We start from the raw sequence: 16692 nt of genomic DNA on the forward strand, positions 1-16692 counted from the left end.
CACTAATCGCTTCTCCTAAAAAACAAGAGCCAGCTGCTTTACACGAGCCGTCGTATCGTACGTCCATGTTCTGTTCTGATTTACTTCAACCTCAAACGCTGTCTGTGGGATTAGTTTTGGTGTCAAACGTTGAGAAGTTTCTGTGGTGTAAGAGGAATAAACCGCTCAGGAACATCCTGTTCTAGTAAAATAATCATCTTCAGCATGATCAAATTCACTCCCGCTTCATCACTCGTCATTCATGAGGTTTTTTCTTGACCTTATTTACCCCACAGTTTACACAAATACATTAATCTGGTGACTCTGAGTGGTTTTTAAAGCTAACACCTAATTTCTCACAAGGCTTTTCTTTTCTTCCTGTAATTCTGAGGTGGCTTTTAATGCTGACTACAGATCATTAAGAGAGAGATGATAATTATAGCTGTTCCAAATGACACATAGATCTGTGCACCACTTATCTCTAGATGATGGTTTGAGAGGAGGAAATATAAAATGCTAAGTGCAGAATGAAAAAAGATAAAATGCTAATGATTAAAGTCAGCATGTGTTTTATTAGAAAACTTCACAAAGTTTAAAACACAGATACACAAAGCAACAAAGTCAAAACATAACACTGCAAATCTGTGTATCTATCTGACTATCTGGATGTGTCCATCACCATCACCGTCTTACCAGGAACAAGTCCTGTATCTGCACAGAGATCTGGATGGAGATCTACATGGAGATTTGGACAGAAATGTAGATGAATAACTGCATGAAGATCTGCATGAAGATCTGAATGGAGAACTGGATGGAGATCTGGATGGAGAACTGGACGGAGATCTGCATGGAGATATGGATGGAGAACGGCATGGAGATCTGCATGGAGATATGGAAGGAGAACGGCATGGAGATCTGGATGGAGAACTGGACAAGGATGTACATGGAGATCTGGATAGAAATCTGGATGGAGATCTGCATGGAGATCTGGATAGAGGTATGGATGGAGAACTGGACGGAGATCTGCATGGAGATATGAATGGAGAACTGGACGGTGATATGGATGGAGATTGGCATGGAGATCTGGATGGAGAAGTGGGCGAGGATGTACATGGAGATCTGGATAGAAATCTGGATGGAGATCTGCATGGAGATCTGGACAGAGATATGGATGGAGAACTGGATGGAGATCTGGATGGAGATGTGGATGAAGATATGGATGGAGAACTGGATGATGATATGGATAGAGATCTGGATGGAGATACCAGATAGCATAATATACCAGATAGGACTGGGATTGAGATGTTCATTATGATTACAGCAGTAGGTACAAATCTACAGAAACCAGCTGAGAAGTGAGAACAATGTGGATTTTTTTTTGCATATGTTTAGATGTAAAAGTGTCCAATCACAGCAGGACTAAGATGAGCAGAAAGACATCCTGCTCCCGATCAGAACCAACATCATCTGCAAATAGCGCTGAAGAAGAAAGTCTTATTTTAAATAAAGCTCTGATGGTAATCCTACAGGATGTACAATTTTAATCTGAAATCTAATAACTATATGTAATAAACCTATGCGTTATTAAGTAGATCACTTTCCAGAACAGGAAGAACCCAATGTGTGATCTGGAGATTATTATCTCTCCATAATCCGATTACACTGTCACTAATTCACTTCTGTCTTCAACACGCTGCTGACACGTCAGTCACCGGAGGACACGTGAGGAGCAGCAACTTCATTCATGAAGAAAACACTAAACATTCTGATTAAACACTCACTGTGAAGAAATGTGTTAGAAACAAAATAAACAAACAAACCAAACAAACAAACAAACAAACAAGCTTTTTAGTCGATTGTTTATTTTTGATTATATTTGTTTTAATTGTATATATATTTTGTATATTCAAAAATATTTTGTTTTAATCGCTCTGCGATTGATCGACTGACTGATTGATTAGTTAATTGATTTATTGATTGAATCATTTATGGATTTATTGTCGTGTATATTTAATTGTTTTATTCTTTTGTTGCTGATGTTTGTTTTGTACCTAATTATTTGTCGTTGCAGGTGAATTGAAATAATGAAATAATGACGTGGTTTCCGTTAGAGGGCGCCACAGAGAGAGGGGGGAGTGGGGGAGAGAGAGAGACAGATAGAGAGAGAGAGAGAGAGAGAGAGAGAGAGAGAGAGAGATCCTCTGCCCGGTTTCAGCAGTAGCGCGGTGTCAGTGCGCGTGCTGCCCGAACGGCAAAAGGAGCCGCGCGAGCCGAAGCACATCAAATGAGCCGAGAGGGAGCTTCCGGCGGGGCTCCTTTCCGCGCGCGCTCCACCTCTCCGTGACTACAGGACGATAAAAAACAAATTAACAAAAACAAACTAATCAGCGCGCACCCGCTTCCAGACGTCATGGAGGACAAGACGAGCTCGAGGGACGAGAGAGCGGACGCGGGGAATTCGGTGCAGAGGCGAGACTCGGCGAAGAAAAGCATTGGAGGAGGTGGTGTGAGTCCCAGCGCGTCCAAAGAGCACGGCAACTCGGTGAGCGCGAGCGCGGGCACGGACCGGGACCGGGAGGAGGCTGCAGTGGGGCTGTGTGACGATTCCGAGATCCGACAGCAGCAGTACAGCTTCATGCAGCGGCAGATCGGCGCGATGCTGCAGCCCGGAGTGAACAAGTTCTCACTGCGGATGTTCGGCAGCCAGAAAGCCGTGGAGAAGGAGCAGGAGCGCGTGCAGACCGCCGGCTACTGGATCATCCACCCGTACAGCGACTTCAGGTGAGATAAACGTGGACGTGGAAGGCGCTTTAACGCTCACCAAACTCCCCATTATGCTTTAACACTTTCATGCAGGCACCTTCATATATATATATGTTTACACGCACACACACATAGACGTAAAGATACGTACCGTGTGTCATTTATCACACACAGACACACACGATCGTAAACACTAGCGCGCGCGCGCATTCACGCACTCACGCACGCAAGCGCGCGCTCACAATCCTCCTCTATGCGCATCATCCATGCAGTGCGCGCTCGGTTCAGCCAGCGATGCCCTTGCCGTGAAGGTGAACTCAGTGCGAGCGCGCGAGAGCGACCGTGAGCAGGTGGAGCCGTGGATGCACGGTGGGGTTTTTGTGTTTTGGGGACAAAGCACGAGCTCAGCTCATCTCTTCTTTAGTCTGCAGTAAACCGAACCAAACCACACCAAAGCGACCCAGAGAGAGAGAGTGAGAGAGAGAGAGAGAGAGAGAGAAACATAATGAAACACTTACACCTCCAAGACGGAGAAAAGAGCTCGCGAGCACTCTACCGTGCAGCAAAACGCGCGTGTATTACCGTCACTCAGATACACCCCTCCCCTCCCCCCTCCACCGGTGTGAAATGAACACATGCAGTGTTGAGTTTAACACCTACCTACGTGAACACCTCCAGTGCGCAGGGCTACACATACAGTGATTATTGTTCACCTGCACCAGCCAGTGCACAGGGGGCATTAAAGGTGTAGTTCAGCTCGTGTGCTTTCCTTTACACCAGATTTAAATAAGGTGTAAAGTGTTCAGTGCTTCCTGCTTCAGCCAAGATTTTCACTGGACTGACAAGGCTGATGTAGCTAACACAAAAAGTCACCACACACACACACACACACACACACACACACACACACACACACACACACACACACACAGTAACGCTATACACAAACTAGCAGTGAAGACATGACTGGAGGCCATTTTGTACAACATAAAGCAACATTTAAGTACAAATTTTCTCAATTCTTTGACCATTTGCACAAAAAAAACGATCTGATCTTTATGTACTGACGGCGTGACGTTTCTTTACTTCCCCGTTTCCCACTTTAGATCCTACCTGCAGTTATTTCCTCTTTACTGTTTGACATTCCCCCAAAAAAATGGAAAAAACCATAACCTTAAAATGATTCCATTATATTTTGTCATTATATTAAACGTGTAAAAGACTATTTAACGAGAACATATAGGCAGTACATCGTATGGATTTGCTAATACTTTAATAATCAAATATAAGATGGAATGAATGGGTTTTATTCGTTACCTTTAAAAGCTGCATACAGCTACAAGTGTCTCATCAGAGTGGTAGAATAAACCACACACACTAGCGTGCTAGCATGAATAAAAGCTAAGTTAGAATCAAAAATGCTAATAAATATTGGGTGAGTTAGAAGGCTAATTTTGTTAGCGTGTAATAGACGTCTGTGTCACTGGGAATTGTCGCTAACGTCAGTTTTTTTCAAAGGAAAAGATTTTGTTTTGTTGCTAAGTAACAGATGGTTTAGTCAGAGGCTCCAGGGCAACACTGATGTTTGGGGTAACTGGGACACTGTGTACGTTTCATTTCTCACTTCATACTGCCCCTTTAATTGAACTCTAGAAGTGTTCTGTCTAGATTTGCCCCACGTGCCAAGTGTAACACAGTGACCTGAAGCATGCTAGGTAACGTCCACGCATTCCACTGTACCGAGCCTCAAGTAATCCCCTTTGTGTGTCTGTGTGTGTGTGTGTGTGTGCGTGTGTGTGTGTGTGTAAAGTTCAGCATGCTGAATGATCAGCTGCAGTTTTTAACGTTACAGTTAACTAAACTGTGTTAATTTGCAGAATAAACAGAATAAACACTTTAAGTGATTTACTATCCTCAGTATTGAGACACTGGCTGCGGTATTAAAGCTCAGTGAAGAATTACCACCTTGGGGCAAAATTACTGTCTAAACCGTTAGTTTCCTAGCATTGAATTAACACATCCACTGTTAGTGAGTACAGAAGGTGTTGATTTAACTGCCAGAGTATTTAATTCTGTATTAAATGAATGCTGAAGTCTTAAAGAGTCACGTTTGTTTGTAATATTGTACTAACACACAGGCTAAAAAGTATTAAGTGTAGTGTCAGTGTTTACTGTGATGCAGTAAAGATCGGTGTTGATGTGCCATGTAGAATTAACACTTCAGTGTAGTGTCAGTGTTTAACTTGTTTTCAGCTAAATCCCAGTATTGAGGTGTTAACACTAATGGTGTAGAATTAACATTTTACTCTTGGACCAGTGTTTACTGTAATAAATGATAGCTCACTTTTGATGTGTTAACGGTGTAGAATTAACACTCTATGTACAGTATGTGTAAACAGTGTTTGATGAGATAAGTCTCAGTATTGAGGACTTAAGTCAAAATATACACATGGAATTTAGTGTTGAATCCTTGATCCTAGGAATATGCTGACTTTTTTGTACTTCCAACACTGCAGCATATTTAGTGTGTTTAATGTACTAAACCTACCCCCCAACCCCACCCCAACAAAGCAGTGTTAGTTTTCTTCAGGAGTTAAATCAAGTGTTTATGAATAGAAGTTGAAATTGTTCCAGTGTGCAGTGAACTTGCTTGCACCTGTGTGTGTGTGTGTGTGTGTGTGTGTGTGTATTTGTGTGAGTGAGACATATGGCGGCCTGTGCAGGGTCTCGCCCTCTGAGACAAGGTGAGTTTAGATTAGTGATATAACCTGAGACAGGATGAGCTTAACGCTGTTGCTAACACCATGATGTAACACAACCTTCCTATGATATACATATCACAATCCTGCTTAATGATGCTTCGTCTGTCTGTCAGCTTGTTTTGTATTTCTTCTGGACACAGAGATAATAACCAGGAGGCGTTGCTACGTCAGCAGTTGTAGAAGTCCACAGAATTTCCGAGCGTTGCTACGGAAATGATGCTAGTGAGTGGACGTCTCATGATGCTTTTCGTCTCATGATGCTAGCAGCGATTTAATGGCTACACGTCTCCAGTCGCTGTATTATGAACTTGTCATGTCATGTTCTTATTACTGGTTGCCATATTAGCACCACTTGTTAACAGTGCTGCAGCTAGCTCGAAAGTGCAGCTAAAAATTAAACGTTTAGTATTTTTTGTGATACAAAAAAAACTGCCACTTTATCCGGTTTTATGTCACAGTATTTGACACGCGGCTAGGTTCATCGGGACGAGGGTTCGTAATACCTTTACATCGTTCCTTCTCAGGTGACTCTCTTTCGCTCGAGCTTTCAACGCTCCCTTTCATCTCACCTACAAACGAGCTTAACAACAAAAGAGACACGGAGCGAGGGACCGAGGGAGCTAACGATGCTGTCATCACCAGGCAGCGCTGCCAGCCAACGATATCTTCCGCTATCACGATGCTGTACGCTACAGAGTCCGCCGTGCGGATTAGCATGACCTTATCCTTACCGAGCCGTTCACAGTACACTAATAATACCTGGGGTGGGGAAATGAGGGGGGCAAATACATTGTGCAGCCCAACAGATGGCCTGCAAAGTGATCTGTATGTCTGGTGCACCTCAGGGCTGAGTCAGGTCATTATATAGACCAGGTATCATTACTACTTTATAGAACGAATCAACATCATCATTAACATTTATTCATACATTTTATAAACACAGAAAATAAGCAAACTGCCATAACTGTATAAAATGATGTAAGCTTTGTCACTACAGACATTATGCACATATATATTTTACCGTACGTGTGAAACCCCAGAGGTTTGAGGTGACCTACTTTGTTAGAGATTTATTATAGATGTATTAATACAGACATTGTGGTAAGTAGTTTAGTAAGTTTGTGTATTTAGTGTTTTTGACGTAGGTTTGTCTGCACACCAAAAGTCTTCAGTCTGAATCTGGGCCAAAAAAAAAACAAGCTCCAGGTTGTAAAGTGCACGTCGCCGCAAACTAAACGTTCTGCTGTCAAGCTTTATGTTCTTCAGGAAGCAATTAGAGAAGCTTTCTATCAAACTGGGATATTTTTATGCCTCATATTTCAGCCAAAACACCATAAAGTTCTTCTACTAGCCATAATTTCAGTTTTTATGCTGCTTTGTTGCTCCCTGCTGAATCAGAACTGCTGCATCAGCAGCTTCGAGCTCCGGCGTGACGTCATGCTTTAGTTTATTCAGTGAAAAAACACCATGTTGTGCAGTTACAGGACAATAATCACCGACACGCTGATGGGATGAAGCGGATTTCTGACGCGTTACTACCATGAAAGTGCTTTATTCTCCAGCACTTTACAGACGATTAAAAATTCTTATATATTTATATAATATTAAGAATCTGGTATTATTTATTAATTCATTCATTCATTCATTTTCTACCGCTTATCCGAACTACCTCGGGTCACGGGGAGCCTGTGCCTATCTCAGGCGTCATCGGGCATCAAGGCAGAATACACCCTGGATGGAGTGCCAACCCATCACAGGGCACACACACACACTCTCATTCACTCACGCAATCACACACTACGGACAATTTTCCAGAGATGCCAATCAACCTACCATGCATGTCTTTGGACCGGGGGAGGAAACCAGAGTACCCGGCGGAAACCCCCGAGGCACGGGAAGAACATGCAAACTCCACACACACAAGGTGGAGACGAGAATCGAACCCACAACCCTGGAGGTGTGAGGCGAACGTGCTAACCACTAAGCCACCGTGCCCCCCTTATTTATTTATTTATTTATTTATTTACAGTTATTTTTGATAGAATAAACGTTACTGGAACGTTGAAGTTGACATTAAAGTCCTATTCGGTAAACAACAACAACACAAAAACAACAAGGCGGTTTCTTTGTTACCATGGAAACCGCAAAACAAGGCGGAAACTCCTCCGTCCTGAAAACGTAAGAAAACTTAAAGTAGCAGCTGTTACAATGTGCTGACGCCGGAGACTCCTTTCCATACACGGGTCCCTGTTGCTATAGAAACGACAACTTCGTGGTAAGTACATCTGTGATGTGCGGCTGTGCTACAGTCCGAGCTGCCGGTGTAATAAAACTAATTCACAGAGATAGTGAGTGAAGGACTAATGACCCCAGTGAGCACATGTCCTTCCTGTGAGGTTTTCAATCACCAAAGGAAACGCGATCCCACGATGCCGTCCCGCTTAACATGCAGCCGCTTTAAAGATTAATGAACGCTTCGTAAGATTCATTCTTCACCGTCCGCAGAGTTGGAATTCTGTCATATTTCCACCACGATGCAGTTCTGTCGCTTTTTCCTCACATGTCGTTTATAACGGCGAGACTGGGAAGCTGAAACTGAGGGATTCTGACACCTCATTATTTATGCCATAGATTCCTGTGCATTTAAGGGAGACGTTTGAGACGTGGTCTTCAAGGGTAAATAGCGTTGTGTTTCTGTTGTGTGAAACGACCACGATGGCGATTTACCTGTTTGTTCATCCTGTGAAAAAATTCCTGTCCAGAATTCTAATGATTACTCCAGATATGACTAGCGTTTGACGTTAGCTTGTCTCGCTCTGCAAGCGTAGAAGTGAAGCTAGTTGCTAACGCTGATTTAGCACGTGGAGTAACAAACACATTACAAAATATCTTCAGCTGTGTTTAAATGAAATGAAAGGTGTGTGTTTGTGTAGAAGTGCATCCTTTAGCTCTGAGATCAGATTAGCTGAGTTAGCTAATCTGATGTAGAAGTGTAGCCTATAGCTCTGAGATCAGATTAGCTGAGTTAGCTAATCTGATGTAGAAGTGTAGCCTACTGTATAGCTCTGAGATCAGATTAGCTGAGTTAGCTAATCTGCTGTAGAAGTGTAGCCTATAGCTCTGAGATCAGATTAGCTGAGTTAGCTAATCTGATGTAGAAGTATAGTCTATAGCTCTGAGATCAGATTAGCTGAGTTAGCTAAAATGATGTGGAAGTGTAGCCTATAGCTCTGAGATCAGATTAGCTGAGTTAGCTAACCTGATGTAGTAGTGTAGCCTATAGCTCTGAGCTCAGATTAGCTGAGTTAGCTAATCTGATGTAGAAGTGCATCCTATAGCTCTGAGATCAGATTAGCTGAGTTAGCTAAAATGATGTGGAAGTGCATCCTATAGCTCTGAGATCAGATTAGCTGAGCTAATCTGATGTAGAAGTATAGTCTATAGCTCTGAGATCAGATTAGCTGAGTTAGCTAAAATGATGTGGAAGTGTAGCCTATAGCTCTGAGATCAGATTAGCTGAGTTAGCTAACCTGATGTAGTAGTGTAGCCTATAGCTCTGAGCTCAGATTAGCTGAGTTAGCTAATCTGATGTAGAAGTGCATCCTATAGCTCTGAGATCAGATTAGCTGAGTTAGCTAAAATGATGTGGAAGTGCACCCTATAGCTCTGAGATCAGATTAGCTGAGTTAGCTAATCTGATGTAGAAGTGTAGCCTATAGCTCTGAGATCAGATTAGCTGAGTTAGCTCACTGTACTAGCTCCGTACACTCACATGGAATGACAGATAGCAGAAGATGTTAACGTGTTAGCTGCGTTAGCATTGTAGCTCAGTGTAAAGTTATGAATATTGTGTGATGTTGGAATTCATGACAACTCTTAACAAACATCTGGGTTTATAATGTTTTATAACGAAAGAGATTTACTTTATGAATGATTGATGTGATTCTCTGTGGAAACTTTCAGGTTAGACGTTTTGTCTCGCGATTCACAGAAGGATTTATCAGATATCTGACCATCTCACATTCAGTCTCGGCCTCATAAATAAATCAGCTGTTTACAGGTGAAAAAAAGAAGCAGGATTTATATTAAAGCTCCTCTTTCTCCTTCTATTTCTCCTCCTTCGCTTCCTTCTACTCCTCTTTCTGCTCCTCTTTGTCATTTTCCTCCTCCTCCTCCTCTACTAACTACTCTTCTTCCTCCTCCTCCTCCTTTTTCTTCTCCTCCTTCTCTTGTTCATCCTCATGTTCCTCTTTGTCCTCCTCATTTTTCATATAATTTTGCTCCTCCTTCTCATCCTCCTCTTCTACATACAATTCCTCTTTCTCATCCTCCTCCTCATCTTTATGCTCATCCTCTTTTTTGTCATTCTCTTCTTCCTAATCTTCCTTCTCATCCTACTTTTTCTCCTCTTTCTCCACCTCCTCCTTCTCGTCCTCCTTCTCTCATCATCTTCCTCCTCATCCTCATCATCATCTTTATCATCAGACAGCATTCGATTTCTAAACCAAGTTTAAAGTCTATTTTTAAAGGCTGCAACTTCTCCTTGCATTATTGATGCTTTTTGGTCTAGCTCTCTCTCTCTCTCTCTCTCTCTCTCTCTCTCTCTCTCTCTCTCTCCCCTCTTTTTTCCACCCTGGCTTCAGAGACATGTCCTATAGTCTGATGAAGGTCCTTGTTGAATGCGTCTCACTTTTTCCAGAATGATGCCCTCTGGTGCTCTTTAATTAGTCTAGCTGTGTTTTTCCAGCTGCAGTGCAGAGCGCAGGTTTAAATTCAGTAACACACCGTCATGTTTGTGAACACACCAGGACACACCAGAACACACCAAGACACACCAGGACACACCAGAACACACCAAGACACACCAGGACACACCAAGACACACCAGGACACACCAGAACACACCAAGACACACCAAGACACACCAGGACACACCAGAACACACCAAGACACACCAGGACACACCAGAACACACCAAGACATGCCAGGACACACCAAGACACACCAGGACACGCCAGAACACACCAGGACACACTAGGACACACCAGGACACACCAGGACTCACCAGGACACACCAGGACACACCAGGACACACCAGGACTCACCAGGACACACCAGGACACACCAGGACTCACCAGGACACACCAGAACACACCAGGACTCACCAGGACACACCAGAATACACCAGAACACACCAGGACTCACCAGGACACACCAGAACACACCAGAACAATCAGATGGACACAAATTCAACATGATTACACCAGATATCCAGTCGGTTTGTACTGTTGTACAAATCATTCTCATGTTGAATTGTTATTTCTGAGTTCTGGATCATGATGGTAAGAGGAAGTTGCTTGGTTTTTTCTAACAGCAGCTCTGACAGTAGCTCAGCTGAACATCACACCTTCTTATGAACATACTTTGGTCTGATATGTTTTCGGTTTGCAGATGTTTATTTAACATTTATGGAAGGAGTCTCCAGTGTCAGCGTTTGTTATTATAGGTCTGTTCTACATACGGCAACAAAGAACTCGAACCCGAACCCGAAGCTGTGCACCGTGTTGATGTTTCACGTGCCTGCATCAAATACAGAGACACAACAGGGATGATGAGAGACACGATGACACAAGAGACTTCTGCGTCTCTCCATGTGACCTTCGCTGCTCTCTGAAACCCACCTCTGAGGCAGATGGTCCCAAACGTACTCGTGGTCCCACTGTCTGAAAACCGCCAGCCTTCAATTACACCATCATCACGGCTATAGTTCCTGAGCTCTATTAAAGCCGAACGCATGTTAAAGCCTTTACACGCTTCAGCGACGCCGACATGCAACTCGAGCCGAGCGCCTGAGCACGACACGCCGCTAACGCCCATAAGAGTAGCTGAGGTGGATATTATTCAGCAGCAGGATGCACGGTTCAGGACGAAGGATGCACAATTATCAGAAACATGATCGGGAGATATTTATAAAGCAAGTCCCCGGCGCTTGGGTTGCTCGGAGCAGATCTGTTACGGGGGCACCGCTGGGCTGTTCAGCACCAGATACCAGTCTTGAAAGCATCTATTTTCGTATAGACGAATGCTGTTATCAGTGACTGAGACATTTCCATGAGCCTTTTAGCTTTAGCCTGACACATTAACATGGCTATCGAGTGCGTGTGTATGAGAAAGAGAAAAAAAGGCGAGAGAGAATGCAGAAGAGTGTGTAGGAGGCTAAAAAAAATCAATATTTATTTGCATAAGAGAGAATGCGAGTGTGTAGAGTGTACTTTGCATAACTGACTGCTCTTTGTGTGTGTGTGTGTGTGTGTTTATCTTTGTGTATACTGTACATGTTTGCTTGAACTACAAAGCTAGAGTCAGGTTTCATTCTTTTACCATCTGTGAACGTCCTGTATGGAACGGTGTATATTGTTTATAGTGTGTGTGTGTGTGTGTGTGTGTGTGTGTGTGTGTGTGTGTGTGTTTTCATTGTAATATACATAACAGGATCAAATGAAACTTTACATTACTAAGTTCACACATTGTTGTTATACTTCTTTTCTTATAGTCTATTAAACTCTAGTTTTTACTCACACTGGAGACTCCTTCCACAGATGATACACAGACATCTCAGTATAGAAAACTTCATGGGTTTTTTTACGTTTAAATGGAGCGTCTGGGGTACAAGTGTCTAATTTGCAAAGATTCAAATCCTTTGTCAGTGAGAGCGACTCTGAGTCATACACGTCTGTGTCTCACACGTCATGCATGTCTGTGTCTCACACGTCACACACGTCTGGAAAAAACCAACAGTTTCTTTGTCGCTTGTTAGTGTTTTTTTAATGCAACCAGCTACGAAGGAAAACACACACACACACACAAACACACACACACACACACAAACACACACACATACACACACACAAACACACACATACACACACACACACATACACACACACACACACATACACACACAGACACACACACATACACACACACATACACACACACACACACACTTATATAGTCCTGAGAAGATTGTAGGAAAATATTAGAAACAATATTCTGGAGATTCCTCCTGTTTGTTCCGTGTCCATGTTGATGACTGAACGTCTTCCTCGTGTCTCACTCCACAGTGGTGTTAATATGAAGCAATACGAAAGTAGACACTCAGGAATTTGTAATGTTTTATCACTATTTCTGTTTTTTCTACAATACTAGGAGTAAGATTCGGTTATTTTTTTCCACACAAATGTTTCTGTCTCCAAAGTAAATGTTAATATCAAAGAAAGGAAAAGCTCGAATTTGTATCCAAAAATCTTCAACGTAAGATTATTATCAGAGGAACAAACACACGTCTCACACTGAGTCCTGACTCGTTTAAATCCGACTCACAGACACAACACAAGTCAATTCTTTATAATGATTTAAATGTCAAATCATTTCATTTCCATTAGCGCTAGTGTGCTGGTACAAAGGGTTAGCATCTTTAGCATGGTCTTCTCCTAACAATCAGCCTCCAGAAATCCTCCAGAATTGCTTTATACAATATTTCTAAACCGATTGTGCTTTGTTTCAGTAAGTAAGCAAGAACATATGCGCTATAGCTAGCTAGCTAGTTTGGTCGTTTTTGTTAGCTAACACTAAAGTGAACATAACATAACAACATTTTTTTTTGTGGAATAATTTGTCACATATATTCATCAGAGTGTTGTTGAGTGGAATTGTCTGGAGGTTGGTGCACCGTCCGAGCCGCTCAGCTTGTCCCAGGTGCAAGCGAAGGTTAATAAAAGAGCAGCGGGTGAAAATAGAGGCTTTCGGACATTTTGTGTTTTGATTGGCGGCTCGGATCCGGCTGTCAGAATTCAGAGAGGGCGAGAGACGACAGACGAGAGACGGGGAGAGATGAGGTGGGGTTTTTTATAGAACTGTCACTCACAGGGAGAGCTGGACTTGGAAACTCCGAGCCGTTCTGTTCGCTGCTCAGCCATATAACAGTCACGATTTCGCATTACGTTAACAAATGTTTTATACGCGCGATCAAAGCTACATGCTAACTAGCCAAAGGAGGACGTAATGCAGTCAGTGTAGGGAGCATTTGACTGGATGTAAATGAGACGAGTGTCGGACGACTCATCGACGGTGTTGCACTATTTTCTCTGAAATGATTCACTAAAATAAAAAGATTGAATCTACAAGAAAAAAAGCGAATTCTGACGTCTATTTCTAGCTAGCTAATGGCCAGCCTAGCTAGTTAGCTACCTAACAGCACATGCACATCGAAAACAGGTTGTCCATAAAAAATTGTCAGTATTTACATTAATATTTTTACTTAAAGCAAAACTGGCTGATTTAATGAAAGCTGTCATTTTAAACCAGATACTGCAACTCACTTGATAACTCACTCACACCGTTACGATCATGCTAACTGTAATTTCTGCTGGTGAATTTCTGCTCGAATGCAAATGTAAATATCCAAGTGATAGTATTAAGGTATTGTTCGTGCATCTAACTGTAATAAAGTTCTGTGTCTTCTGTAAACAGTAATAACTAACAGGTGAGTTATGCTAAGTGTGAGAATTAGCTTCAGTGTAGGCTAAAATGATTGTTAAAATTGTGAAAAAAAAAAAATAAAAAAATGAAATGGTTTGTAGAACAGGGGGTTATTTAATTCCAGATAATTCAGGTATCTGGTTAGCTAGCGCAGTTAAATTGATTCGCTAATTTAATACAAAAATTAAGTTACGATGCTACGGAAGCTTAGCATGTAGCATGAAAATGAAACGGTGTTATTTCATTTGTGTATAAAAGGTTAGCTGTAGGTGGTATTATTAGTTATGAATATATTAAAAATGTACAAAAACAACGACGATAATTCGGGAAACATTGATGCCTTTCTCGACTCGTGCGTTGTCGATCCCTTCAGCAGCGTGAAGAAAACGCAAGCGTAAAGTGTCTGAAAAGCTGAGAATATTTGCATACCCTTATTAACCTCCCTGTGCCAAGTTTCCTTTCATTACAGAGCTTGGAAATCGTGATTAGCATGCTTGCTGAGAGTGTGTGTGTGTGTGTGTGTGTGTCTGAACCGAATCTCTGACCAGCTGCTATTTTCATCCCTCCGACAGGTTCTACTGGGACTTGATCATGCTCATCATGATGATGGGGAACCTAATCATCATTCCTGTGGGAATAACGTTCTTTTCCGAGCAGACCACCACCACCTGGCTGGTGTTCAACGTGGCCTCGGACACCATCTTCCTGGTGGATCTGGTCATGAATTTCCGCACGGGAATTGTCAACGAGGAGAGCTCGGAGATCATCCTGGACCCCAAGGTGATTAAGATGAACTACCTGAAGAGCTGGTTCGTGGTGGATTTTCTCTCCTCCATTCCCGTGGATTATATCTTTCTGATCGTGGAGAAGGGCTTCGACTCGGAGGTGTACAAGACGGCGCGGGCGCTGCGCATCGTCCGCTTCACCAAGATCCTCAGCCTGCTGCGTCTGCTCCGCCTCTCACGCCTCATCAGATACATCCACCAATGGGAGGAGGTAAGGCATTACACCGCCGGGGTATCCGTCGAATCAGAACGCTCCGCTTCAAAAATAATTAGCATACACCAGTAATCAAATCTGCACTAAACAATAACAATAAAAAAATCTAGAACATAATTAAGGTTTTATGTATAGTTGATTTTTACACAATTAAGAGCTCACATCAGGCTAAATTCAAGCTAATTTAATAGGTTTACTTGGTTAAATAGCTTCATATTATGAATAACTAAGTATAATTTTTAATTCTGCCAAATTAAAAGTCAGATCTTTGGATTAGCCACAAAAATCCTAGCAAATATTCAATGTTTAACTAACAGTAGATTGTTAGCTAGAAATACTTTTATAGCTTTAAAGCTTAACATGTGTGTGTTTGCTAGTCAGCCTGTTAGCTCTATATTAATTTAGCTAGTTAAATTAATCAGCTTCCGGATGGTCACTTTTATATTTTTACCTACTTTAGCCGTTTTCAAATGAACGGAGCTTTCTGAGTTCATGGGAATTTGCTGCAGCTCTGGATCTTTGGATACATTCTGTTCAGGACAAACTGCAGAATTTGTCCAAACCCCAGATGCTGTGTAGGTGCTCGCTGCATCCGAATAAGGGATTAGCAAAGAAAAGAAATCCTTCATTGAGATTAAACAGAACTACAAACAGCAAGAGATTAATATTCTGAGCATGACACAGGAGCGTCGGGGTAAAACTCAAAGTAACCTGCGTTCACCTCGTCTGATGAGACGAGAGACAAAGACGCAGAGGAAAAGTTCAAACACACGGCTGATTAAATGCTAGACAAATTTAGACATAGAAGCAGACACAAAAACAGACGAAGACAAAGACGGAGACACAGAACAGACACAGACATGAAATAGACACAGAACCAGACATAGTAACAGACACAGAAACAGACGCAGACACAGAAACAGACGCAGACAGAGACGCAGAAACAGACACAGAAACTGACACAGAAACAGACACAGACGCAGACAGAGATGCAGAAAGAGACACAGAGACACAGAGCTCGATTTATTCAGAAGGTGTGAGGAAGGTTTTGTGTCCTTAGATCTGAGATAAAGTCATTATGTTAGAACACAGTCTCTGTTATTACAATTTATTGTAATGGAGTAACTGTCACATTATTATTATAAATTATATTAATAAACATTATACTATAATTATTATACATTATTTTTCTTAAATAAAAAAATTTATTTAAATCTATTTATGATTTCCATTTTTTAGACTTTACTTCAAGTCCAGTTTTGCTTTTTAGGTCTTTCGTTTAAGTGGGGCAGTAAAATGTAAGTGAAAAAAAAGAAACAGAAAATGAAAAATAATAATAATAAAAAAAAAAATAGGAATATTGGAAAGTTAATTTGAAAAATGTAAAGAAATTGTGTGAGCATTAATAATGACTTTAGTTCATTGATCATCAGTTCCACGTATTTGTTTTCTAAACTGATTTATTTATTTAATATAAATGTTCTTCTTGTGTTTGTCTTAATGTTTAAATCTCATGTCTGTTCTTTTTTTTTTTTTTTAATAATAAGCCACGTAAGCTACAGCTGAACCCCCAAAAAATGACCTTGGAAAATAATGGAAAATAATCATCTCATACTTTTTCCCACATTTAGTTTAGAGTTAGAATAAA

At 41.7% G+C, this 16692-nt stretch overlaps 1 protein-coding gene across 1 annotated transcript in view; it reads left to right on the plus strand.

Moving 5' to 3' along the window:
• Positions 1–2182: 2182 nt before the first annotated feature.
• Positions 2183–16692, plus strand: part of LOC132860493 (potassium/sodium hyperpolarization-activated cyclic nucleotide-gated channel 1) — a 103609-nt gene continuing 89099 nt past the window's right edge. The window contains exons 1-2 of the mRNA XM_060891721.1: positions 2183–2760; positions 14618–15041. Coding sequence (XP_060747704.1) covers positions 2390–2760; positions 14618–15041 — 795 coding nt within the window. The 5' untranslated portion in view covers positions 2183–2389. The remainder of the gene's footprint in view (positions 2761–14617; positions 15042–16692) is intronic.

The sequence above is a fragment of the Tachysurus vachellii genome, chromosome 17 (genome assembly GCF_030014155.1).
Source record: "Tachysurus vachellii isolate PV-2020 chromosome 17, HZAU_Pvac_v1, whole genome shotgun sequence".
NCBI classification, from domain to species: Eukaryota; Metazoa; Chordata; class Actinopteri; order Siluriformes; family Bagridae; genus Tachysurus; species Tachysurus vachellii.